The sequence below is a fragment of the Ursus arctos genome, unplaced genomic scaffold (assembly GCF_023065955.2).
Source record: "Ursus arctos isolate Adak ecotype North America unplaced genomic scaffold, UrsArc2.0 scaffold_23, whole genome shotgun sequence".
Classification (NCBI taxonomy): Eukaryota; Metazoa; Chordata; class Mammalia; order Carnivora; family Ursidae; genus Ursus; species Ursus arctos.
In genome coordinates this window covers 41319846-41344819 of record NW_026622908.1, presented here as the reverse complement: position 1 = coordinate 41344819, position 24974 = coordinate 41319846, and the positions used below count along the sequence as shown (strand labels likewise).

General features: G+C 54.4%; 2 protein-coding genes across 6 annotated transcripts; one reads left to right on the top strand and one right to left on the bottom strand.

Annotated features, from left to right (window-relative positions):
- Positions 1-136: 136 nt before the first annotated feature.
- On the bottom strand, positions 137-6062 carry ARL2 (ADP ribosylation factor like GTPase 2). The gene is made up of 5 exons (XM_026483285.4): positions 5933-6062; positions 2970-3080; positions 2711-2873; positions 1372-1452; positions 137-616 (listed from the first exon to the last, which is right to left on the bottom strand). The coding sequence occupies exons 1-5, from the start codon at positions 5995-5997 to the stop codon at positions 482-484; spliced, it is 555 nt and encodes a 184-aa protein (XP_026339070.1). The 5' UTR covers positions 5998-6062; the 3' UTR covers positions 137-481.
- Positions 5810-23908, top strand: BATF2 (basic leucine zipper ATF-like transcription factor 2). 5 transcript variants are annotated; one of them, XR_008961105.1, is made up of 4 exons: positions 5810-5983; positions 10803-11073; positions 13445-13619; positions 13721-13958. XR_008961105.1 is itself a non-coding variant. In XM_048217598.2 (4 exons), exon 4 carries the CDS (start codon positions 22215-22217, stop codon positions 22944-22946), a length of 732 nt encoding a protein of 243 aa, XP_048073555.1. In that variant the 5' UTR covers positions 5810-5983; positions 8927-9006; positions 10803-11073; positions 19213-22214; the 3' UTR covers positions 22947-23908. The 5 variants fall into 5 exon arrangements, 4 of the variants coding, with proteins under 4 accessions (XP_048073555.1, XP_057173408.1, XP_057173407.1 ...); XM_048217598.2 differs by lacking the exons at positions 13445-13619; positions 13721-13958 and adding exons at positions 8927-9006; positions 19213-23908; XM_057317425.1 differs by lacking the exons at positions 13445-13619; positions 13721-13958 and adding an exon at positions 19213-23908.
- The last annotated feature ends 1066 nt before the right edge of the window (positions 23909-24974 follow it).

The window sequence follows — 24974 nt, the reverse complement described above, 5'->3', positions numbered from 1 at the left end:
TTCTTCGTGTGTCCCTCTGACACAGCAGCAGTGAACCCTCTGACTGGAATGATCTGTTCCTTTCGGTGCCCTGCTACCCTGGGGGCTCCTGGTGGTCTCGTACAGCTGTGGAAGCAACAAATGACTCCCCCGGGAATTGGGACAAGGAACGGTTTATTCTCACAGCTGAGCAAAGGATGAGGCCCACAGCCTTGGTAGCAGCAGAGGCAGCCCCCTCCCAGCCCCAGCCCTCTTCTCTCGCTATGGCAGCTGCAGGCGGGCTGGGTCGGGAGCCAGGGCGAAGCCAGGGCGGCAGCCCTCCAGCCACGGGAGCCGGCTGGCCACAGAGCAGCAGTGGGCGGCATTAGCAGCAACAGCAGGTTACGGAGTGGGGTCGGGGGTGTTCGTCAGGCTGGCTGACTCCCATTCCCCCATGGATGGTGCCTGACGAGGGCTGGGGTGGGGGGAGCTGGACTGTGAGGTGGGGGGCATCTGGAGTGCTTCAGTCGGCCGTGAAGATGCGGCTGGAAATGTCATCCAGGAGCCAGTCAATGCCGAGTAGGAGGTTCTCGCCGGTGACGGCGCTACAGCCCTGGATGCACCAGTGGTGGCTGTGGATGGAGTCCAGCTCCAGGGCCTGGGGGGCAAGGGGGAGAGGGTGGTGGGCCCCGGTGACCACAGGCCCTGCCACTCAGAGTCCCTTCCCTCTCCTGGCCCAGGGGAAAGCCGTGCCTCCTTCCAGGCTCTCAGAAGTCTCCCTGGGCCCCTGGTGAAGATCTGTCCGCACCTCAGGGCACCTGGGCTCCGTGCTCACCACCATGCCAGCACTACCCCCAGTTAACAGCAGAGCAACCCGGGCTCCTGAGCACCTGCTAGGATCTGGGCGTTGTGCTATGCGCCCCACAGACGTCCACGCAGCTAGTGACAGAACCAAGATTCTAATCCCATCCTCTCTCATTCTGGTGCTCACGGTCCAGAGCAGGAGGCAGGATATGATGTGGGTCCCACAGGCCTGCACTGAAATCCTGACTTGTCGGCTTACCGGCCGCGTGACCTCGCTTCTCTAAACCTGCTTTGCCAGCTGCAGAATGATCGTAACGGCTCCTCCCTCAGGAGGCTGGGGTGAGAACTGAGTGAGTTTGTCCACACCAGGAGCCTGGCACAGAGCAAGTACTCACTACTGGCCGGCTGCTGTCACCCTGTAGGGTAACGTTTGCATGTCTGCCTTCCCCCCGCTGGTAGGGCACAACTAGCTCTTATTAATCACGCACTCTCCCGTGTCCTGCATAGGCCCTGCCACGCTAGAGGAGCTAATACACGCTTTTTAAATAACTTAACCAAGAAACGTGCGCCCCTTTTCCTCCATGGGCCTATGCTAAGGCCTGGACTCACCTCACGGATGGCGTTAGAGGACAGTGCTCCGGGCAGGTCTTGCTTGTTGGCAAAGATGAGCAGGGTGGCTCCAGCCAGGCGCTGGGGGAGAGAAACAGGGGTGGGGCAGGGTGTGGGGGCTCAGAGGGCAGCCCGGCCCCTCCTCTGATCACCCAGAGCAGGTGGGGTCAGAGATCAATCTGGAAAATCAGGGCAAGGCCCCAGGGTGATAGGAGAGCCCCAAGTGGGGTAGGCGGTGTGGACGTGGCCTGTGAATCCAACCATACGTGGGAGCGGGGGGAGGGAGGGAGCCCTAGGCGGGGGCCCAGTGGGCACCTCTCTCCTCCATGCCTCAGTTTCTTCCTCCATAAATGGGGAGGGGGTGATGGACAAGATGATCCCAGAGCCCTCTGGTTCTAGACTGCTCCCATGTGATGACCTGACCTGCACAAAGAATGCAACCGTCCGGGGCCATGGGGTCTGCTGGGAGTGATCTTTCCTTCTTCCAAGGTCATGGAGCGCTTTCGCTGTTCACTACCCTGCCGGGCCTCACTCTGCCTCTGCTTCCAGTTACTTCCACGTGTGTTTCTGACCGGGAGTCCCTCCGGGTAGGTAGGTGGATCTGGGCCCGATAAAGGGCCTTGAGGTGCTAGGCCAGGGCTGAGCATGGACAGCCATGATCTCATTGGACCTGCTGGACACCCCCTAGAGGTGGCTAGTGCTAGACCAGGTGACTGCATCCCTGTGTGCCCAGAACAGTCCTGTTTATGCCTGTTTTCCCTGCATAATTATTAACAAGTCCCTCTTTCGTTCTTGAAAGCGTCCTGGTTTTCACCTAAATGCAAGTGTAGTAACCTGAATCAAATCCTGGAACAGAAAAAGGATATTAACGGAAAAACTGATGAAATCCAAATAGAACCTGTAGTTAAGAATAACTTGCCAATGTTAATTTCTTAGTTTTGACAAATGCACGCTGGTACCTATGATGTTACCATTAGGGGAAGGAAGATGAAAAGTATATGGGACATCTCTTCACTATCTTTGCAAATTCTCTGTAAATCTAAAATTTTATTTAAAGGAAAGTGTTTTGGGCCAGGTTTCATAGCATGTCCTGCCCCCAGCACTGTGGGGCTCTCTGGTACCAAGCACACAGGTGGTCTCTGCCTCCCCTAGGGTGCTGGGCACACGGTGAGGGCTCTGTGAAGAAAGAGACCCCGCCCTAGGTGTCCCTCTGGGGTCAGGGGCCCCTCGGGGAATCCGCTGAGGAAGGTGTTCGCACATCCACGTACGGGCACCAAGTATTGGGGCCCGGATGTGGCTGAAGCCTGGCTTCCCCTGCTCAGCCAGGCGCCCTGCCCACCTCCTCCACCAGCAGGCTCTGGAGCTCCCGCTGGCAGTCCTGCATGCGCTGGCGGTCGGCGCTGTCCACCACCCAGATGAGGCCGTCCGTGCTCTCGAAGTAGTTCCGCCAGTAGGACCGCAGGGACTTCTGGCCACCCACATCCCAGATGTTCAGCTTGAATCTGGGCAGGAAGGGGGGTGGCGAGAGGGTCAGCCTGGCCCCTCACCCGTGCTCCCTGCCCTACTCGGGGCCAGCCCACCGCAGGGTCCCCGCTCACCCTCGGTGCTCCAGCGTCTTGATGTTGAAGCCCAGCGTCGGGGAGATGGTGTCAATGTCTTCGCCATTGAACTTCTTGAGGATGGTCGTTTTGCCAGCGTTGTCCAGGCCGCTGGGGCGCGGCAGGTTAAGGAGAAGTCCCCGTGCTCTGCAGGGTGGTGACATCATCCCATGGCCCCTCTTTTAGGGAACGAGTCATTTCCTACCACGTATCAAATTAGTTGAGCACGTGCCTGACACACAATTTATTGGTCCACAATAAGTGGGAAAGGATCGAGAAATAAAGATTTTCTCATCTCTAACTAACCAAAGGTTCCTAAGTTACTCTACAGTATTTATTGAATGCTTACTACGTGCCGGGCCCTCTTCTGGTGCCGGGGGTACCCCAGAGTCGAAGTCCCCACCCTTGTGCGGCTTCTGCTCTAGTACAGAGACCGTCCACAGAGTGCAAACAAATGAGAAACAAGGCACCGTCAGCTCCTGGGTTGTGTAAAAAACACAACTAAGAGGCTTTCGGAGGGGGCGGCTGCAGGAGCTCTCTCAGGGTCTCCAGCTGAGGCCCAAACTACAAGGAGCCAGCTTTTCAAAGGACTGAGGGAAGAGTCTTCCAGATAGAGTGAAGGGCGAGAGCAAGTATCTGGAGGGAGCCACCCTCACCTTTCTGTTTCTGGAATGTTCTAAACCCTTCGCTGCTAAGTGAGTGTGCAAACAAATGGGTGAGTTCAGCAGCTGGAGAAAACCTTCCCCCATCCCATCCTTGCAACACTTAAGAGGGCTTGCAGCTGGGACGGGGCCCAGGTGACTCAAACCAGTAGAATGAGGGTGACAAAAACTCTCCAGAGACCAAGGCTTCGCTCCGATTGCCCCTCTCACCCCACAAGCTCACCATCCACTGGATGGTTCCCATCAGCTGACAAGCTGGTGTCTCTCCCACCTTAGGAGAAGCAAACCACACCCTCACTTGGTCCCTCTTCCCCTCTACTTATTCCTTTATTTCCTACCCCTTATAGCAAATCTCCCCCAAACCGCTGTCCATACTCACCCTCTCCCATTTCTGTCCTCCTGCTCTTTCTTGAACCCATGAGACTGTTGTTCCCACTGCTTCCCTGAAACTGCTCTTGCCAAGGTCTCTAAAGATCTCAAGTTGTTCTCCAGCTGTGTGGGCAGTCCTCAGCCCCCCTCTTCCTCTCCATCAGCAGCACCTCACAGAGGGGCCTGCCCCTACCTCCAATCCCTTGCCTGGCTCCCCTCGCCCTGACCTCTTATCCAGGTATGCCTCAGTTCTCCTCCGTCCACTCTCATCCCTTAGCGCTCTCACCCAGGATCACGCCTTCAAATACCATCTTTATGCTGATGACTCCCAAATGCACACATCCCACCCAGCTGCTCCCCTGGGCTCAGTTCCTCTATCCAGCTGCCCATCTGACATTTACAGGATGTCTTAGAGGCATCTTGTATGGTCAAACCCTGAGGTCCCATCTTTCTGAACCTGCTCCCTGCCCCCTTCCCCATCTCAGCAAGTGGTTCCTCGTTCTTTGCACTGCTCGGGCCAAAAACCTAGAAGTCAGCTTGACTTCACTCTGCCTCTTACACTCGAGTTCAATCCAGCAGCAATGCCTGCTGGGGCTCTGGTCAAAAGGTCCCCCAACTTCCATCACCTCGCTGCTTCCATCCTGGTCCAAGCCACCATCCTGTCTTGCCGGCGGTGCAGCAACTCATCTCAGATCACACGTGCCCTCGGCAATTCTCATTTAAAGGAAAAGCCAAAAACCCTACATGAGGAGGCTCTTCCGTCCCCTCTCTGTCCTAATCTTCTCCTTGCACTGTCTCCAGCCACATGGCCCTCCTTGGCATTCTTTTAAGACACCAGCTGAGTTCCTCCTTCCAGACCTTGCACTTGCCGATCCTTTTGCTTAAACAAATTTCCCCAGATTATCTACATGGTTCATCCCTCACCTCCCTGTCTTTACTCAGTGGTCGCTTTCCCATTGTGGCCTTCTTTGACCTGTTTAAGCTGCATTCTTCTTCATGCATCCTATACATTTTACCTATTTGCTTTGTTAACATCGCTCCCCCCACCGCATCATAGACCGTCCATGAAGATAAGGATTTGTTTTGCTATTTTACCCCAGCCCCTAGGACAGTGCCTAGCACTTAGTAGGCACTCAATAAATATTTAAGCGGATGAGTGAATTCTCTGAGCTCTTTAAACCAGACACGAGGTGAGTACTATCAAGTTATCTGCCTATTTAAATGTCTTCTCTGCCCTGCTAGATGAGCTGCGGGTGAGACCCGCCCAGCTCTGGCATTGCAGAATCCTGACACGGCCTGTCACAAAGAAAGGGAGACGAGCGCAGGCGCCCGTTAACCGGACTCAGAAGGTCGGCGGGGCACTCGGGCCTACAAGCCGTCAGTTGCGGGCAGGGGTTGGGGGGATAGCGACCAGCAGTGCGTCCACAGAGGTGGAGAGTTGGACACACGGACAAACAGCCCCCAGCGTCTACACCCGCCTCCCTTAGGAGCGCAGGGCGGGGCCCGCACGCCCCCGGGATTCCGACCTTGAGGGCGGGGCCGGGGCCTGGCACCCTCGGACGGGGGGAGGAAGGTCAGAGCCAAGGAGGACAGCGGCCTCACGCTCGAGCCAGACCGACGGGTGGTGACATCCGAGTCGCCTCCAGGACCCCCTCCCCCCTTACATAGGGACGTCTGGTCCGGCCGTTGGGCATTTAGGCCCTCACCTTTGGCCTTGGGAACGGAGTCCCCCCCCCCCCCCGGCCCCGAGCCGGTGGTACGGCCTCCTCCCGGCCCCCCGCCGGGGCGATTGGTAGGGCCCACGTGCGTGACGCACAATGGGCAGTTGGTACGCGCCGGCCGCGGACCCCGCCCCCGGTAGGGGGCGCCTGGCACCGCCCGCCCAGCGGGGTCCCCCCGCTACCCTCGCGGCTCCGGCGTCCAGGAGGATACAGCATGAGCAGTCGCAGCTCCCGCTCTTTCTGCTTCATCTTCTTCAGAATGGTCAGAAGCCCCATGGTCCCTGTAGCCCCCTCCCGGCCGCCGTTTCTTCCTAGTCCCGGGACCCCTCTCCCTGCTCCTATTGGCTATCACGCCCACCGACAGCGCAGCCTATTGGCCGGCCTCTCATTTGGTCCCGCCCTCGCTCCCACGTGACCGCGAAGCCGTCCGCGGTGCTGCCGAGTTGGTCCCTCTAGCGGCGCCGGGGGCTTCTGGGGCGCCACCTGCCTTAACCCTTCGCTTCCCGAAGGCTTGGGGAACGAGGGCACCGCCATTCCCTCCTCCTCAGGAACCCAGGCTCGTCTGGGAACAGAAACCCGCGTTGTGTCTTGGCTGCATAGGAAGCAGGAGTTCTGACTCAGGAGTCGGAATCCGTAGCCCCAAGGAGGTTGACAAGCTCGTTCGGGGGCCAATGTAAGGCCCCGTTCCCCGGAAACATGGTCCAGATCCTGCCCGTCTTGGACCTCGCCAGCATCCTAAACCTGCCAGTTAGAGGTCCTCCCCCTTTCCCGGTCTCTGGACTCTTCGAGGGTGGGTCGGGGATTCTTCATCGCGGGCGAAAGTGCCCCCTAGGGGCCGTTTCGAAATGTGCGGGGGCATTTTTAGGTTGTCCCAATTGCAAGGTACAGCCCCTGTGGTTTAGAGAGCAGGGGGCAGACCCGCACAAAGAATTGTCCCGCCCAGGATGCCCATTGTTTCTCCGTTGAGAAGCACTGTTTTTCATTTTGCCAGTGAGAATATTGAGGTACACCGTGACTGGCCTATAGTAGGTACTCAATAAATACCTGTTGTCCAATGAATGACTTTGTCCAAGAATTTGGTTCTTTACCTCAGCCCTCAAGTCCTGGAGAAGTGAAGAAAATGAGGGCAGGGACTAGGCAAATTGTAAACTCAGCAAGGTGAGCGAAACTTCTTGTCTTACGTAGAGCCCTTCCCCCAGCCCACTAGGGGGTAAATGTGAGTAGACAACACAGAGTAGCCTCTCTCTTCCTCTCTTCCGCTTGGGAAAGAACAGCCCTGCACGAGCTGAAGATAATGGCTGATTTCTGTGACTTGTTTATAAAGCACTCCACGTTTTCTGTTTCATCTTCCTGGCAACCCTGAGAGGTTTGTTTCCTTTTCGTAGACGTGATAGTGAAGTCCAGAGAATTTAAAAGGAGCTTGGGCAACAGTGGAAACTCAGGTTTGGTTGACAGTAAAATGCCCTGTTTTTCAGGGGTTCTCCATAGTGTCGGTCTAGAGAGGGAGAAGTCTGGAGCAAGCCTGAGCTTGCAGTCCTGCAGCAGAAGGTTGTGGACAGATGAGGGATGGATAGAACAGGGTGCCTGGCTGAGCCCCCTCGGTCAGTACTGTTTACCCTCCACCAAACACACCAAGGGAAGACAGTGAGCCTAATTCCTATTCAAAGGCTTTGAGACACAGTTAAGATCACAAGATGCCTGCCATCCTGCCTCCAGGAGTCTGTGCTACAGAAATTCCAGCTCCGGCACCAGCACGTGAACATTTATGACAAGGAAGTTCACTGTGCCAGGGTTTGGAACAACAAGAAATTGGGAAAAAATCTAAGTGCCTTCTGTGGGGATCAGTTACCTAAGCTGGGGTACGCCTATGTGGTAGATCCCATGAAGCTTTTGAGAAAGGTGAGATGGAGCATAACGTACTTGCATGGAAAGATGTCATGCCATGTTAAGTGAAAACAAACATTTCAATCCCATTTTAATTTTAAAAATAGCAATAACAACAACGACCCACGAAACAGCGTTTTCCTACGGGATGCAGCCCATTAAACAGAATGTGAAACTACTTTAGTGTCACAAATTAGTTGAGCCCCATGAAATCGCCCATATTTGACCATTTTGACTACAAAGATGTCAGTTTCATATGGTTCAACCTAACAGCATTAGCCAAAAAATTATGTGGAATGAACAGACTAGACAATATTGCTGCCTTTGCCCGTGGATGAAAGGTTAGTCATGTTTGTTGAAAAATCTAGATATTTATATATACATGTCTACTTCTTAGCGAGAGTCCTAATCATGAAAGTTTGAAGATCACTGCAGTTCAACTGTTAAATAATTATTACCTTGAGCACATCTGGATTGTTGTACTTTACGACTACGACTAGTACTGAAATCCTTGTTTAAATATCAGGATGAAAGCCCTGCCCTGTGCAAGCTGTTGTAGCTTCCCACGGGCCACAGGGTAGGATTATAATGGATAGCAATAAAAGAACAAACCAGAAAAAACCTGGAAGCTCTGAAATAGTGGGCCAGGATGTAACTGTATTTAACTTTTGTTGTGGTTGTTGTTGAAGATTTCACTCATTTATTTGTCGGAGAGAGCGAGCGAGCACTAACGGGGAGCGGCGGGCAGAGGGAGAAGCAGACTCCCTTGCTGAGCAAGGAGCCCGATGTGGGACTCGATCCTAGGACTTCGGGATCCTGACTTGAGCCCAAGGCAGATGCTTCACGAACTGAGCCACCCAGGCGGCCCTGTATTTAACTTTTGAATAATAATTGCCTGGGGGCGCCTGGATGGCTCAGTCGGTTAAGCGTTGGACTCTTGGTTTGGGTTCCTGCCATAATCTCAGTGTGGAGTCTGCTTGAGATTCTTTCCCTCCCCCCCCCCGCCCCCCATCACACACATGCATACTCTCTCTCGCTCTCTAGCTCTCTAAAATAAATAATACATAAATAAAATCTTTGAAAAATTATAATTGCCTGTAGCTAGAAATCTAGATTGGAGGGTGGAGAGGAGGGGCGGAGGGGCTTTTAAAGACCAGTGCAGGGGCCTAGCGAATGACAAGCAGTATTTTCATTTGTCTCATTGAAAGGAAGAAAGGGTGCTCTTAAGGAAGTAAAATCTTTCGGGAATACCTTTGGAAGAAAACTGGAAAGATCTATAGAGCTGTAGCTATATATAACTGAATATATATATATTCACCAGAGAGAAGAATCGGGAAATTGAAATACCAAATCTTAACAGCTGTGAAATCTGCTGTTGAAGGGAGAGTTTCTTGAGGCCAAGTAAGTGGATTGTAGCTCGAGGACAGAACTCTAGTGCCTTTTAAAAAGGCATGCTTGTTTACCCAATGTTTGGGGAGGAAATTTTGGCAGTATAATTTTAATTGTAAGAGGTGTCGCCTTTTTGAGTCAGCAACACATTTCGTGTACGGCCTTTATAATCAGAAAAGAAAAGTAACAGAACTCTTTTTATCCTGGAGCAACAGCAGGTCAGGGAAAACCCTGTGTTAATTAAATTGCTGGTCATTAAGCACTGGCAAGAACCATACCTAAGTATTTTATTTATTTATTTGTGTATATAAATATTTATTTTTAAGCTTGCTCTAAATGAATTTTCTATTTGATTCTTCTGAGGTATAATGCTCATGGACGTTGTTTAAAGTCACAGCTTTGATAAGAGAAATCATTTTTTTCTCCCTGCTGAGGCACATCTGTGGAGCACAGGCATATGACAGAAGCACCAGCTGGCACTTGGTGGCAGCATACCCAAGTGTGGGCTGTGTCCTACTAATCAGTAAACAAAGAGCTGGAAGGTTGAGTGTGCAGCCTAATCACTGGAATGGCCATGGCCTACAGATCACAGTTCTGTCCTGGTACTCCCACCCCTGGTCTTCCTGGAAACCGTAAGGATCCGGGAAAGGCCCTGTCCCCAGTGGGTGTGTTCGAGGTGCTGGCCACGGCCAAATGCCTCACAGGGCAAGCCCGAGTGTTCACGCATCCTCATTCCTGGCCTCAGCCCAGCTGCCTCATGTGGGAGCCAGAGGAGGCAGCCTCTCCAACTTACAGATGACGAAAAGACCTGCGTCATCCATCCAAGGGCACATGGCATCCTCAGGCTTTTCCAGAACCTTAGGAGTGGGGAAAGGACTTGAGAACCCAAGCTCTTCCAACAAACATGTCCACGCCCACTTCACCTGAGCCTGTGGCATCCTCAAGAGCCAGGCTGTGCTGAGGCTTCTCGTTGCCACAGGGCCTGGCGGGGTGAAGGGGCTGGTGGGGTACACAGTGGCTATGCCTTCCCTCAGCAACCCGAGAGGCAGGTTCTGCTCTTCCCTTGACAGTTGAGCTCCACCGGCCCAGTCACAGCCGCAGCCTTTCCACCTGCCATTTTCCTGTTTCTTCTCCCCAGCAGAGGGACCTTTTTATCCTGTGCCCAGATTTTGTCCCTCCTCTGCTCAAAGCCGTCCCCTGTCTCTGGGTGCTCCCTTGTATCTCCCAGAGTTAGAGCCCGAGGTCTCCAGCAGCTTGTAAGTCCTGCATGAGTGGCCCACGAGGCTCTGTGCCCCCATCACCTACTCCTCCCACTGCCCCAAACCCATACTTCCCAGTCACCGCCCTATCTTCAATTCTTTTCTTAACTGACTGAGCCACCCAGGCACCCCTATTTTTTTTTTTTTAAGCAGATGTCTCCCAGCACCTACAGCAGGATGCTCGGTAAAATCTGTTGAGTAAGAAGGGTCCCTTAACTCTGCAGCTCACTCTGCCAGAAAGCAGCAGAGCCCTGTCAACCTTGGTCTTAACCACCAGGCTTCTTGGCCTCCAGACCAAGACAGACCTGGCCCCGACCTTGGCTGCTGAGATCCCGCAGATGCCAACTCCCAGAGCAGGCCCACACTGAAAAGGGCATCTCCTGGGCACCCCCCTCCCCACCATGGTGCAGCAGGGGAGCTGAGGCCTAGAGTGGGAGTCAGGCAGGTGACAGTGCCAGGAGAGGGCCCAGGCCTCCCGTGCCCACGTACCCACCCTCAGTCTAGTGTCCCCTTGTCTGATAGAAAGCCTCCTCTGTTGCTCTCCACCAGGTGAGGACACAGAAGGTAGCTGTCTATGTGACTGGAAGAGTGCCCCAACTAGGAACCAAATCAACTGGCTCCTTGATTTTGGACTTCCCAGCCTCCAGAACTGTGAGAAATAAATGTCTGTTGTTTAAGGAAAAAAAAAAGAAAGAAAGAAAGAAAGAAAGCCTCCTCTGTTCTCTCAAATGGCATGGGCTTCCCAAGCTGCAAGGGGTCCGTCTCCCAGAAGGCCTCCATCTGGCCCCAGCCTCCAGCCAGTCAAGAGGAGCCCTGAAAGGTGAGTTGTCACATTCTTTCATTTTACATATGAGAAAACTGAGCCCCAGAGAGGGCACAAGGCAGCCCGAGGCCCCGTGCCTGATAGCACATGAGCTGTCAGTGTATCCAGCTTTCCTGGGACAGTTTCCTAGGTTTCTTCTGCATGGGGATCCCCTTGGGCTTCAGGGCCCCTGCCCCAGAACCTGTGGGAGGGCCCATCCTCATGGGTGCTTGACCGTGGGTCAGCAGTCTCTCCCCTACAGACCCATAGCGGGTTTTCTCCACAGGAAGGAGGAGCGTTCCCCATCCTCCTCTCGCCAAACCTTACTTTCCCCACCTATAAAGCAAGGAGACTGGATGGACAATCTCCAGAATCTTCTGACCACGACTCAGGGCCAACCTGCCTTGACAAAGCTCTCGGCGCCCTCGGTACAGTACTTGGGATGGGTCAGCCAAGGAAAGTGCTCCCTTGTCTCTTGCGTGGGAGACACTGGCCACGCTGAGTCGGGCTTGTGTATCCCACCCCACTTCGGCCCTCCAGGCTCTTGCTCCTGACCCTGGCTGGCCGTTTCCCTCCACTAGCCGCTCAGAGCTCTTGTGGGAACCAACACCAAAGACAAAATGAGGGGGAGCCATTTGGGGAGTGGAAAGGCTCCCACAAAGGCCAAGGTGACAGTCCTTCCTGTCCAGTGTCTCGAATCTCAGCAGGGCACCCAGCCTGAGCTTCTCCGCGATCTGCAGCACGCAGTGGAGATATGACAAGGGAGAGCCAGCCAGGGACGCTGGGACAAGAGGGAACTTGCTGGTGACTGCTTCCTTCCTTCCTTCCTTTCTTTTTTTTTTTTTTAAAGATTTTATTTCATTTATTTTGAGAGAGAGTGTGTGGGCAGGGGGAAGGGCAGAGGGAAAGAGAAGGAGAGAGAGAATCTCAAGCAGACTCCACAACGAGCACAGAGCCTGACCTGGGGCTCGATCCCATAACCCTAAGATCATGCCCTGAACCAAAATCAAGAGTCGGACGCTTAACCCACTGAGCTACCCAGGAGTCCCCGGTGACTGCTTTCCATACGTGGTTTCCGTCATCATGACCCCTCTGGCAAAGCAAGGGTATTATCCCCATTTTACAGACAAGGAAACTGAGTCCCAGAGAAACCATAGGCCGTGTCTAAGGTCAGACAGCTGGAAGTGGCAGAGGGATTTGACCCCTAGCCTGTCGGGACTTGGACCACCTGGACCACCTGGAAAATCCAGGAGCTGCGGTCACCAGGGCCACATCCTGCAAAGGCCCGGAAGGTTTGCTGACTCTAGCGCTCAGCTGTTGATTATTTATACTCCCTGTCTGCTCCCAAAAGTTTGAGTCCGCTTTCTGGAAAGATGTGTATGTTTAAGGGACAGAGAGTCGGAAGCACAGAGCTTTGGGGGCAGCAGAGGGCCTGGCAGAATGAGGGCTTGGCGCCTGCCCCAGCTCCCACTGCCAACTGAGCAGTGACGCCGTCACTGAGCCCTGGTGAAGTCACGCAGTTCCTGGGAAGCCCGACTATTTGCAGATTGCAGCTGGATGAGTGTTCCCAGGGTGCTGTGCTGAAGTGAAAGTCAGTCCGTTCCTCCCTTGGCCCTGGGGAGTCCCCACCATGTTGCTGCCCTTGTCCCTGCCCAGCATTCGGTTCATCTGGAATCTGCCCTTGAGCAAGCCTCCACTTTCCCACCCGTGAGTCCCCGTGAAGCAATGGAAAGAGAGGGTGCAGGGCTCGTGTCAGAGACGTGGGGGCATGGAGTCCATCCCACCTGGGAATGTGACTCCGCCAAGGGATGGACCGCCAGTGGCAGCTTCTTCATATCTGAATCTGAGCCAAGGGGGTGGCGTCAGCCCAGTATCCGTTCCTTCTTCTCCCGCCAACAGCTCTGTGGGGGTTGCCCTTCCCTCACCCCTAGTCCCTAGGGTTAAGACGGGGCCGACCCCTTCTCCTGGGCTCCAGAATGGGCCTGGGACCCCAGCCTTGCCTATCCTACCTTATCTCCTGGCCACAGTGACTGATGTCAGGAATAGCCACATGACCTAAGACAAACCCAAGTGGTGGCCCTTTATTGGAACTTCTGGGAAAGTGGCAGGGGGTGGAGGGATGCGCCCTCCTTGTGGCCATCTTACTAGAAAAGCGAGGGTGAGACCTTGGCCCCTGATGACATTGATGACATGGTTTGGGTGTCATGATCCAGCTGTGCCTGAAGCTGGTCTGCTCTAGACTTGTCAGTAACTTCAGCTTGAGTTAGATCACTGAGAAAACTAAGAATCCAGAGAATCCTAATTTCCCCATCTTTTATTAATACTTTTTTTTCCCCACTGAAAAGGTAGTGTTTTTTTTTTTTAAAGATTTTATTTATTTATTTGACAGAGAGAGAGACAGCCAGCAAGAGGGAACACAGACAGGGAGAGTGGGAGAGGAAAAACAGTCTCCCAGCAGAGGAGCCCGACGTGGGGCTCGATCCCAGGACTCCAGGATCACGCCCTGAGCTGAAGGCAGATGCTTAACAACTGAGCCACCCCTAAAAGGTGGCTCCCCTAAAAAGGTACCCCTAAAAAGGTATTTCATTAGGGGAAAAAAAAAACACCTCATCCCTCATGTACTCCACCATTTTTTCTTTTTTTCTTTTTTTTTTTCTTTTTGAAGATTTTTTTATTAGAGAGAGAGGGAGAGCGGGAGCAGGGATGGGAGCAGAAGCAGACTCCACACTGAGCCGGGAGCCGACTCGGGGCTCAATCCCAAGACTCTGACTCCGTGATCATGACCTGAGCCGAAGGGAGACACTTACATGACTGAGCCACCCAGGCGCCCTTCCATCATTTTTTTCTTAAAATACGTAATAATAATGAAATAAAATACAAGCCTTTGGTTATGTGAACAAAAATTTATCAGATAATTATTGAGTGCCTGTGACTCTCTGTGTGCCAGGCACTGTTCTAAGCCTTTGACATACATTACTTCACCAGATCCTTGTCTCACTGTGCCCATTTGACAGAAGAGGCATGAAGAGTTAAGTGACTTGCTCGAGATCAAGTTCCAGGTCCCGGGAGGGAGCCTGCTTATCCTTCAATGTCCTTGCTAAAGAGTTTCTTTTTTGGAAGGCCTTCTCTGGTCTCCCCAGGAGGAAGTGGCCTCTGCTGCCATGGCCCCCCCACGCTGATGTGCTCAGTGTGTGTCTCACACCCTGGATGGGTGTGAACTGGTAGCAGCTGAGGCTTTGCTCCCACGCAGGCCATCCTCAGTGGCAAGTGGGAAGTCCATAGCCAGCCTCAGCCCCATCCCACCCTCTTGGCCTCTTTCTCTGCTGTCCTGAGAAGACCAGGCCTCAAATGAGGGGTGCACAGAGCGGGGGGGGGGGGGCGGACAGAGGGTCCTCATTCCTGAACAACTGGAGACCCCCATCATCTCTCCAAGCCCATAAGGTGTGGAAGGAACTGGGACAGGGCATCTCCCAAACCAGCTGTGTGACTGTAGCCTCCCTGTGCCTCAGTTTCCTCACTGGTAAAATGAGGAGGTGGGTTGAGGAGAGACCCCCAGGAACCCAAGGCAGGTCCTGTAGGAATGAGTAAGGCAGAAGTCTCTTTACTCATCCAGGAAGCTTTTGGGGGCTTCTGGCAAGCTGTCTGCGGGACTAGCATTCATTTATTCAATTGAACACTCTTCTGTGGAGTCAGGGGATCGATACTTCAGAGAGTAAGACAGGAAGCGACCCTGTTGCCCGAGAGCTCACTCCCTAGCCCTGGTCTGGGGAGGCCTCCCAGCCTCCCCCCCCCGGGGGCTGCGGGCTTTGAGCTAGAGGGCCAGGCCCTTCGCACTGGCTGTGGAGGAGGGCTCAGGGCGGAGGAGAGAGGTGCGTCCTCCCTCCTGCTCTGCCCCCGCTGGCCTCTCTGGGCATTAGTCTCCTCACCTTCTAAGAGAGAGAGGTTGCACTGGCTGACCCTGAAGCCTGCCCTGCCAGCCTGGAAGGGCGTCCACCTCCCGGGGGAAGGCACGCACCACCGTTCATGGTTAAACATTACCAATTCTGAGTCCCTCACCCCTGCCACGCCTCAGGGAGAGCCAGCCATAAACGCGGCCTCCTTCAGACTTCCTCCAGGGTTGTGGCCTCCTGAGAGGGGCCACAGGCACACTTGCCGTCTCCCTTCCACCCAAAGCTGGGGTCTGCAGAGGGGAAGACTGGGGGTCCAGGTCTGGGGCTGGGGGCTGTGGTGGGGAGCAGTTGGGCCCTAGCCACTACCCCCCTGCCCCACAGACTTTGTCTCTTCTTAGTTACATCATGTGTGTGGCTTCCCCGATCCTTCCCTGTGGACCTCATGTGCTATGCTCATGGACTGGCTTAATGAGCCCCCTCGGTGCCCGCCTCAGGCAAGATGACCTGGCCCTCTTGGTTTCTGAGGAATAACAATCATCCAGAGACATGGAGGCAGCCCCGCTGCGTGGGGTGCCCCACTTCGGCCTCTGCTCCCAGGCCCCTTTCAAGCAGGGAGGGCCGGGCCCCGCTGTCATGCCCATCCCACCCACCTGGGCATTTAAAATTACGGGCCTTCATTAATCCTGCGTTCCCACTAATCTCACCCATGGCAGTGGATTCTAGTGGGATAGCACTTTACAGCTTGCTTCTCAGCTCATTCTTTTCCATCTTCAAAACAACTTTGTAAAATAAGTATGATTTCGTTGGCATCTACAGCGTACATGTGACAACATTGAGGCTCCAGGTCATGGACCTTTGCGTGCCAAGTATCAGAGTGAAGTCTGACTCTAAAGTCCAGACTGGTTTCGTGCCCAATTCTAGGCAGAGCAGGAGGTGGTCCCTCTCCCAGCCCCACTCAGGACAGACATCACTAATCGATCACCGCATGGCGGATGCTGTGCTCTTTTCTAAGAAACTCGGAGGCAGCATTGCAGGACACCATTACCTGTCAGAAGATCCCATCTACGCTGTTTGCCATGCCTGTGATCCCACACCACCAGCCTTGAGCCCTCGGAACTCAGGCACAGTCCCCAGGTGCTCTAGTCACCAGACCATGGGACCCTGGGCACCGCATATCAGTTGCTATGCTGTTCTCGGACTGAGTTACCGGCTGCTCTGTCCCCCAAACAGATGTCCCTTCCGTGCATGGTCTTCCTTAGAGATACACCAACCATGCACGTTTGCCTGAGGCTTCAGGGCTTCCTAGGTCTTTAATAGAGGTTTTTATTAGGGAACATTTCAGAAACGCCTAGGTGGCTCAGTCGCTTAAGTGCCTGCCTTCAACTCAGGTCATGATCCCGGGGTCCTGGGATCGAGTCCTGCATCGGGCTCCTTGCTCAGTGGGGAGGCTGCTACTTTCCCTGTCTCCAGCTCTCTCTCTCTCACAAAAAAAAAAACAAAACAAAACTTTAAAAAAAAAGGAAATATTTCAGGTATACCTCAACGTGTAGATAATAATATCATCAGAATTTAAGTCACAAAACACCACAGACACAACTGAAAACCCTGTGTGGCGGCGCGCCCACACCCCCACATTCTGCATTTCGTGTTTCTCATTCACATGCACGTTTTTACACTTTTATTACATATTTGCGAACCCATGTGATTAAACCTTACAGAAATGGTGTTGTGCAGACCTCCGTGCAGCTAGTGATTTTCAAACAACTGGACGTGACGGGCTCAAGCTCGATGCTCCGTGCAGCTCTGAATCGCCCAGAAGATCAGAGTTGCAAGTACTTGCTGAACTCTTCCTCTGTACCAGGCATGGTTGCCGGTGCCTTGCCCACCTCAACTCATTTCATGTGCCCGACGGAATTATTTTCATCCCCACTTTATAGATTGGAAAACAAAGGCAAAGAACAGTGAAATTATTTTTCTTAAGATTTTATTTATTTATTTATTTATTTGAGAGAGACAGTGCGCAGGAGAGCACAAGCAGGGGGAGCAGCAGGGAGAGGGAGAGGGAGATGGAGGCTCCCCGCTGAGCAGGGACCCTGATGCGGGGCTCAATCCCAGGACCCCGAGATCACGACCTGAGCCGAAGGCAGACGCTTCACCGACTGAGCCACCCAGGCGCCCCACAAAGGTGAAATTATGTCCCCAAGTGACCTAGCTTGGAAGCTGTTCTCCTAACCGCTAGACACCACTCCCTCTACTGCTGCGTGGTCTGTTGAATGAAAACACAGTGATTTATCCATCTGTTCTCCTATTTAAAGGCTATCGCTTATTTCTGCACACTTGCCTCAACATTGGTCTCAGAGGGTTTGGGGGTGGTTGTATCATCTTGCTTGGTTCCTCTGTGAAGCTGTGAGTAGCTATTTGTACCATCCCCCTACACCCTTTGGAGACCAGGAAACTAAGACTCAGAGAGGGTGAGTCACGTTCTCAAAGCTGCGCAGCCCCGACAGGCCGGAGGTGGGCTGCGAACCCGCACGCCGGCAATTCCCGAGCTCAGAGGCTCTCCCGTGACCCACATGAGCCCTCGGCTCCCCATTGGCTTCGCCTCTTGGCTCTGTGCCTGGCCCCTTGCCCTCCCTTTCCCAGGACACCCTCCCCATAACAGGCGTTTGGTCTCCCCTCCTCTGGCCACCCTCCGTCGTTCTCCCTCCAGAAAAGGGGCCCAACCGGAAGGCCAGTTTGCGTTAGGAAATTCCAGCCACGTGAGCCAACCCGAGCCAGGGATTCTGAGCAGCCGGTGGCTTTAGAAGAAACTGAAACTTGGTTTGCTGGGGGCGGAGTGGTCACCGGTGATTTAAAGAGCTGCCACTTCCTTGGGCCCCCAGAGGGCACTGGGAGGTCACCGTGGCAGAGGGACACCCGAACTGAGCCTCTGCCCGCCCCCTGCCTAAGCCATGCACCTCTGTGGGGGCAATGGGCTGCTGACCAGGACGGTGAGTACAGGGAACCAGGGACAGGGGTTGAGAAGGGGAATATGGCCAAGCGTCCCCGGTTCCCAGGCAGGGAGGGACGTGGTCAGAGCTTCTAGTCCCCGCTCTGTACTTATGGGCGGTGTGCCCGTGGGATCCGCAGATCCTCTCTCTGGGCTTCGGTTTCCCCAGGTGATTGACATGAGGGCTTCCCTACTCTCGTATTGCAGAGCCAGGCTCCCGTTTAGGACGTGGCTTCTGAATAGTGCTGTCTCCTAACCCGCCCTCCCCTCACTGCCCTTATGGGAGCATTCTCGTCCTTCCCCAAATTCTCTGGCTTGGCTCCCCTTGGAGGCCCTGCTCCTCTCCCAGGACCCAAGGACCAGAAGCCCACCCCCTTCTGCCAAGTGAAGGTCTTTTCCCCAGGCTCCTGTCTCTTGGCCCTCCCAGCACCTGGAATGGGCCTCTTGTGACCACGACCCGAGCAGCACGGAGTTCTCAGCTGGGAGGGCAGGGTCCTGTCTGAGTTCCGTAGAGTCAGAACACACCCCCAGAGTGACCTAGGAGAAGGGGGATTTGGGCTGTGGGGTGTCTAACATTCTCTCTTGCCCGACCTTCCAAAACTTTGGGCATTTGGGTCCTAAGTTCCATGGACCCCCTAACGTGGGGTCCAGGGGAGGGGGAGGGGCCCTGCTGGGAAGCTTTGGGTCCACTCACGCATTCCAGGTTGCCGCCACACTAGAATGTCAGCGACATGAGGGCAGGGATTTTTGCCCGTTTGATTTGCTGTTCCATCCCCCGCCACCGGCTCAGCGCCTGGCACACAGTAGGTGCTTCATAAATACCTGTTGAGTCACTGAATATCAGCTTCGGGCCCGGGCTGGGCATGGGCTCATGGAGCCAAACTGGACCCTGGCCCTGCCCTTGCCGACGAAGCTCACGCCGGCTTCACAGCCCTCGTGCAGACGAGGCGGCGAGGCTCGAGAAGGGAGTGATTTGCCCAGAGCTGGGCGGCTGCTAAGGAGAGTGTAGGTGTGAAGTCAGTTCTGCCTGCCTTCGAACGGAAGCTTTGGGCTTCTCCGGGTGTCCTCCCCCATTGTGAGCTGTGAGCAGGACGTGTGGGTGAGGCAGCTGTTCCAACAAGCGATGCCGTGTGGGTGCCCAGGGAGGCAGAGGGGCTCTCCAGGAGACAGGAGACCCTCAGGGAATTGAACTGGGGAGGGTGTGGCTTTACAGATGGCCTGGGCAGAGGGGGCAAGCACCCGCCGGGACCCCTGAGCCCTCTGCCTCACACCCTGCAGGACCTCGAGGAGCATCAGAGGCTGAAGAAGAAACAGAAGAATCGTGCAGCCGCCCAGCGCAGCCGGCAGAAGCACACGGACAAGGCGGACGCCCTGCACCAGGTGGGGGATGCCTGACTCCACTTCCCTGGCCCTGCCACCTCCCCCCAGCCCTAGCTCCATGCCTGTGAGCAGCTCCCCCTCCACTGCCATATGTCTCCAGGTCTGAGCTTGAGAGAGGTGCCGAGTACAAACTGTGCCAGACACACGCTGGGCTCTGGGGACACAAAGGTGTGTCTGCGGCCCAGCCCTGCCCTTGAGGCGCCCTGGGTTTAGGGAGAGGAGACAAGCGCTCACCCTGTGAGAAACTGGTTCAGGGTTAAGATGGGCTGGCTTTAGAGTCCCAGCCGTGGCACTCACAGCTGTAAGTCACTTCCTTCGCCGCTTCACTGTCCTCATCCAAAACACGGGGACAATAATCCCTGCCCACTGGCAGGACCCTTGTGGAGACTAAAGGAGGCCAAGGAGCCCAGTGGGGTGGGGGAGGGCTCTGTTGTACTTGCCTCTTCACTGTGGATGGTAACTTGACCTTGGATGGTAACTGACCCTTGGAGCTTTTCTTCTTCCTCCGTGCAGAGAGAAAGGACATCACCAGTTCCATCCCAGGGAAAGGATTCAGAGTGGGCTCAGGACCTGGCCCTTGGGAAAGTGCTTACACTTTAATCCTTACAATGCTGAGTGAAATTCACAGCCTTCCCTGCCAAAGGCCCCATGCTGTCTCCTCCCCTAACACCCTGTTCTCCACGTACCTTCACTGGTCATGCGCATCCAGCCCTGGGGCTCTGCAGGGACTGTTCCTTCTAGCCTCAGACCACCGTCTGCCTAGATTCACACTTCTGTCCAGTTGTTTGGTTTACATGTCACCTCCCCAGAAGGGCCTTTCTAAACCACATGGTCTAAAGAGCTAGACCTGTTACTCTGCGCTATTTTTCTTGTTAGCCCTGAACTTACGTATTTAGAGACCTGTTGCTTGTCCCCCTTACCAGACCGGAAGCACCATGAGCTATTTTGTTCCCTGCTGTTTCCCCATCACCTGGAACAGTGCCCACCAAATAGAAGGAACTCAGTCGTGCCCCGTGGAGCGGGTGTTAGAGTCAGAATGAAGTGCTCTAGGAGCACACAGGTGGGGCAACACACAGGTGGTGGCATCAGGGTGATAATGGGGATGGAGCCTGGGCGGGTCTTGAGGGATGCATAGGAGTTTTCCAAACGGATGAAGGTAGGAAAAGGCATCGCCGGCAAATGGAATTGCACTGGTGTGGGCATGTGTGAGTGAGGACCAGGATGGTGCCCACCTGGCAGGGTAGAGACTTCATGCATTCATGTGTTCATTCCTTCCAGAAAGACCTACTGAGTGCCCCCGTGTGACAGGTACAGTTCTCAGCGTTGGCGATACGCTGTGAACACAGCAGACAAAAGCCTACCCCACACTCTCCAGGGCTCATATTTTCATGGGGGAGCCAGACAGACAAATAAACTATCCATGAGGGATTTGGGATGTCAGCTGGTGATAAGCGCTGTGGGGCCAAATCCATCAGGGAAGAGGCAAGGGAGCGGGGAGGGTGGGGTGACGGAAACCTAACGGGGGGAGCCTTCCTTGAGGAGGAAACGTGAGCAGCCTAGAGGTGGCAAGTGAACGAAGGAGTGAACCAGTGAGTGACTCCATTTCTAGAGGTGAATTGAAGCCTTTGGAGAATTTAGGTGAGAGGTGACCTAATGCCATGTTTTAAGAATATTATTCCACATGCAGAGAGCAGCCTGGAGATAGGGCTGCTGGTGGTTTTGAGGCCTCTTAGAATTTCAAGTTCATGCCCTCAGTAACATTTTTATGTAAAACACCCTTGTGGCTTATCCTTTTAAAAACTGTCCACAAAAGGGGCGCCTGGGCGGCTCAGTGGGTGAAGCGTCTGGTTCTTGGTTTCAGCTCGGGATCCCATGGGTCATGAGATCGAGCCCCACGTGGAGCCCGTGTCGGGGGCAGGTGCTAGGGCCCTGTGCTCGGCAAGGAGTCAGCTTGAGCTGCTGTCTCTGCACCTCCCCCACTCACCAGACTCTCTTGCTTTCACATAAATGAAAAAAGGAAAATAAGTAAAAGATAAATCAAAATTGCCCACAAAAGGGGTGAGGTAGGCGAGCGAACCAGACGAAGTCACTCAGCCTTAGGAGCGTGGAAAGAAAGTTCTTTCATTGCTGTCACTGTAAATGGTCGTTTAGAACGGCACACTGTCAGCGGGTTCTCAGAACCCAGAGTCCAGCAGGACAGAACCTACCAGATGCTGATTCAGGGGTGCCGAATAGAACATTCTGGTGCTGCCACCCTGTGAAACACCACCCAGGGCTCCTCCCACGGTGCCTCGGTGAGTCAGTTCTGGGCACTGGGGAGGTGTGACAGGGCACGGAGCAGCTAAACGTGTGCAAGGCAGAGAAGGCAAGCTGTCCTGAGAAGGCCACGTCAGGATTAGCCCAAGGGAGGAGGTGCTGGAGGAGTGTGCCGGCACGGGAGACAGGAAATGCGGTGGGGAAGCAGAGTCCATTGGAGGGCCAGGAAGCTAAGGGGAGCAGAAGTCAGAGAGATAGAGCCAGAGGTGTGAGCTGGGGCTACTGTGCACAGGGAGGCGTGGTAGCCTTTGAAGGACTTGAATGTACAGTTGATCCTGTAATTGCCAAACAGTTCCTCTGGGCCAAGAGAATGGAGGGGTTTCAGGGGTGCCCCAGTCAGGAGGTTGGTGGAGTTCTCAGGTGAGTGGAGGTGGCCAGCTGGTGGAGACCCGCTGACTCAGGGGACTGGTCTGAGGATGGAGAGCGGGCCAAAATGAACCCCAGTAGGAGTAGAATGGGCAAGAGGGGCTGGGTGGCTGTGGAGAGCCGGCCAGAGAGGAGCCAAGGGGCCCTTGCTTAGACATTTGGGTGGCGGTATACCTTTCCCCCTAAGTTAAGGACCCTGGGGGCGGGGTACAGGACTCATGCTGGCTGACATCTCTCCCCCACCCATCTGCTTCTGCCCCCAGCAGCACGAGGCCCTGGAGAAACACAACCACGTGCTGCGGAAGGAGATCCAGGCCCTGCAGGCCGAACTGGTGTGGTGGGGCCGGACCCTGCATGCGCATGAGCGCCTGTGCCGCGTGGACTCTGCCACCTGGTTGGCTCCGGTGACCCCTGGCTGCTGGGGCCAGACCGAGCGGCCCCCAGACCCCATGCTCCATGGACAACATGGCTGCCAGGAGCAGTTGGGCCTGTTCCAGACCCCAGTCTCTTCTCCCTCGGCTCCCCGGCTCTCTCCAGATCCGCAGCCTCATAGTTCGCCTGGCCTCCCCCTGTCCCCTCTGCCCTCTCTGTCCGTTGGCTCTACAGAGGTCGCTGTACCCCCTCCCCAGCTGTCCCCCAGCCCTGTCCAGTCAGCCTCACCCACTGGCTCCAGCCTGCTGAGGCCTTCCTCCAAGCTTGATACCCTCCTGCCCGGCCCCCCAGCCCAACCTGCCCCTCTACAGCCCTCTGTGATGGAGCACCCCCCCAGAGGGAAGCTGGGGTCCTCACCTGACGGCCTCATAGCGCCTCTGGGGCTGGCCTGCCTGCACAGTCAGGAACACAAGCCTGAGATGTTACCGGCAGCAGATCAGCAAGGGCTGGGCGTGGATCCCAGCCCCCATCCACTCCTGGCCTTCCCCCTGCTCTCCTCTGCTCAAGTCCACTTCTAACCCATCCCCAGGAGCCGAGCTAGCCCGTTCCTCGGGCTGAAGGAGTAGCCTCAGCACACAGGCACCTCCTCCCTTACCACTGGAGGTTGCCTGTCTTGGCTGACCAGCTGGCCCAGCATTTCACCAGGAAAAGAAGGTCATCACTGCTGCCCGGCACTCTGCCAGACCCTGTCACCACCATTATCTTATTTCAACTTCATGGTCATTCCGCAAAATCCAGATTATCATTCCACTTTTTTAGATAAGGAGACAGAGGCCAGAGAAGCCATGCAATGTGCCCAAGGTCACACAGTCTTTTTTGGGACCCGAAACACCACCATCTGCTCCTCTTTCTCCTAGTGGGATCCTGGCCCAGGCATCCTAGGAGCTGAAGTCCTAGAAACTGGGGGCTGGTGGGAGGAGGTTTACTGCTGGGAGAAGGGAGGAGCTCTTTCTGCTGGTTTGTGATTCCCAGAGCCACAGAGCCCGGCAGTTCCTGAAACCTCGCCCTAGCTGGGCCTCGTCCAGAGTCCAAGCCTGGATGGGGAGAGGCCAAGCAGGATCCCGGAAGTGGACTCTTTCTTCCCTAGCAGTGTTTTCAGTGCCAAGGAACTGAACCTGTGGGTTGCAGGTGGGGAGAAGCCTGGAACAGTTCCCCCAGGGATTTCTGCTGGAGGGGCACCCATAGCCACACCAAGACCTCTGGGAGATTCTCCAGGGTCAGCTCTCCAGGCTATTCCCAAATAGCTCCTTGCCTCTCCCAGGCAGGAGCTCAGGTGCAGTATCTGCTGGGGTGGGGGTGTGGGTTCTCGCTCAGACTCAGGACAAGCTCTGTAAGGGGCCTGAGATGAGAAACCCCAATCCTTCACCCAGGTTTTCACACACATGTAAACAGACACTATGCTAGTATTTGACACACTCCAGGATGCTGAGCACAAGTCTTGGCACACGTGTTATGGTAAATAAATTAAAGTGTTTTCCAATTCTCTTTGCTTTAGCCAGTTCTTTAAACCTCTGGTTGTACTCTGCACGGCTGAAACTAAGGGCCTTTGAAAGAAGAGGGAATAATCTAGAGTTTAGAGTTGGGCAATCCCTCATGGACCTCCCAGTCTGCCTCCTCATATCGCATATGAGGAAGCTGAGACCCAGAGACGGGATGAACTTGCCCAGGACCACACAGCTAGACCGGGCGTGATGGTTGCAGGATCGTGGATGGTGCCAGAGCCAGGGTCACCACGGGTTCATGGAGAGCAGACTAGTGGGAGGAAAGCCAAGGTGCTTTTCGTTGGAGGTCAGCTGGAGTCTGGGACAAGAGTTGATATAATGCACCATGGACCAGGACTCAGTGAGGAGCAGGGTGTGTGTGTGTGTGTGTGTGTGTGTGTGTGTGTGTGTGTGTGTGAAGATATCGTGGTCTGGCTTGTGTCCATATACCCTAAAATTTGTCAGATACTGTGTTATGTTTTACTTGGGTTAACTCCAGGTTATGCCTCTACTATGCCTCTAATAACTCTGCGAGGTAGGTTTGGATATTATTCCCACTGTTCAGAAGGGGAAACTGAGGCCCAGGAGTGTTAAGTAACAAGCCCAAGGACTCATAGCCAGGAAGTGACACAGACTTGATGTCCCATCAGGAGCACTTAAACACAGACGACACTGCCTTCTACCTATCCCATACTCCTCCCGTAAGCCCGGCTTGAAGGGGCCAGCATGTACTCACAGATGTGACCCAAGGAGTTAAAACCCTACCTTAAGCTCAAAACCTGAGAGGGGAATGACTAAATTAACGCTAGTACACTCCTATAATGGGCTGCGGGAGGGGTGTGAGAAATAAAAAACGCTTTGAAGAATAGTGAATGAGATGGGGAAATGCTTACAACACACAGGGCAGAAAAAAACAATGTGTAACTCACTATGGTTTGATATTATGTTTATTTAAAAATAGAAAAAGATGAGGAGGAGGAGATGTTGTAGGATTCTCGAGAAGGGATATGAGCTAATATCTGTGAATCCTCAAATTTGTAAACACAGCTACTGTTATAGCATGAG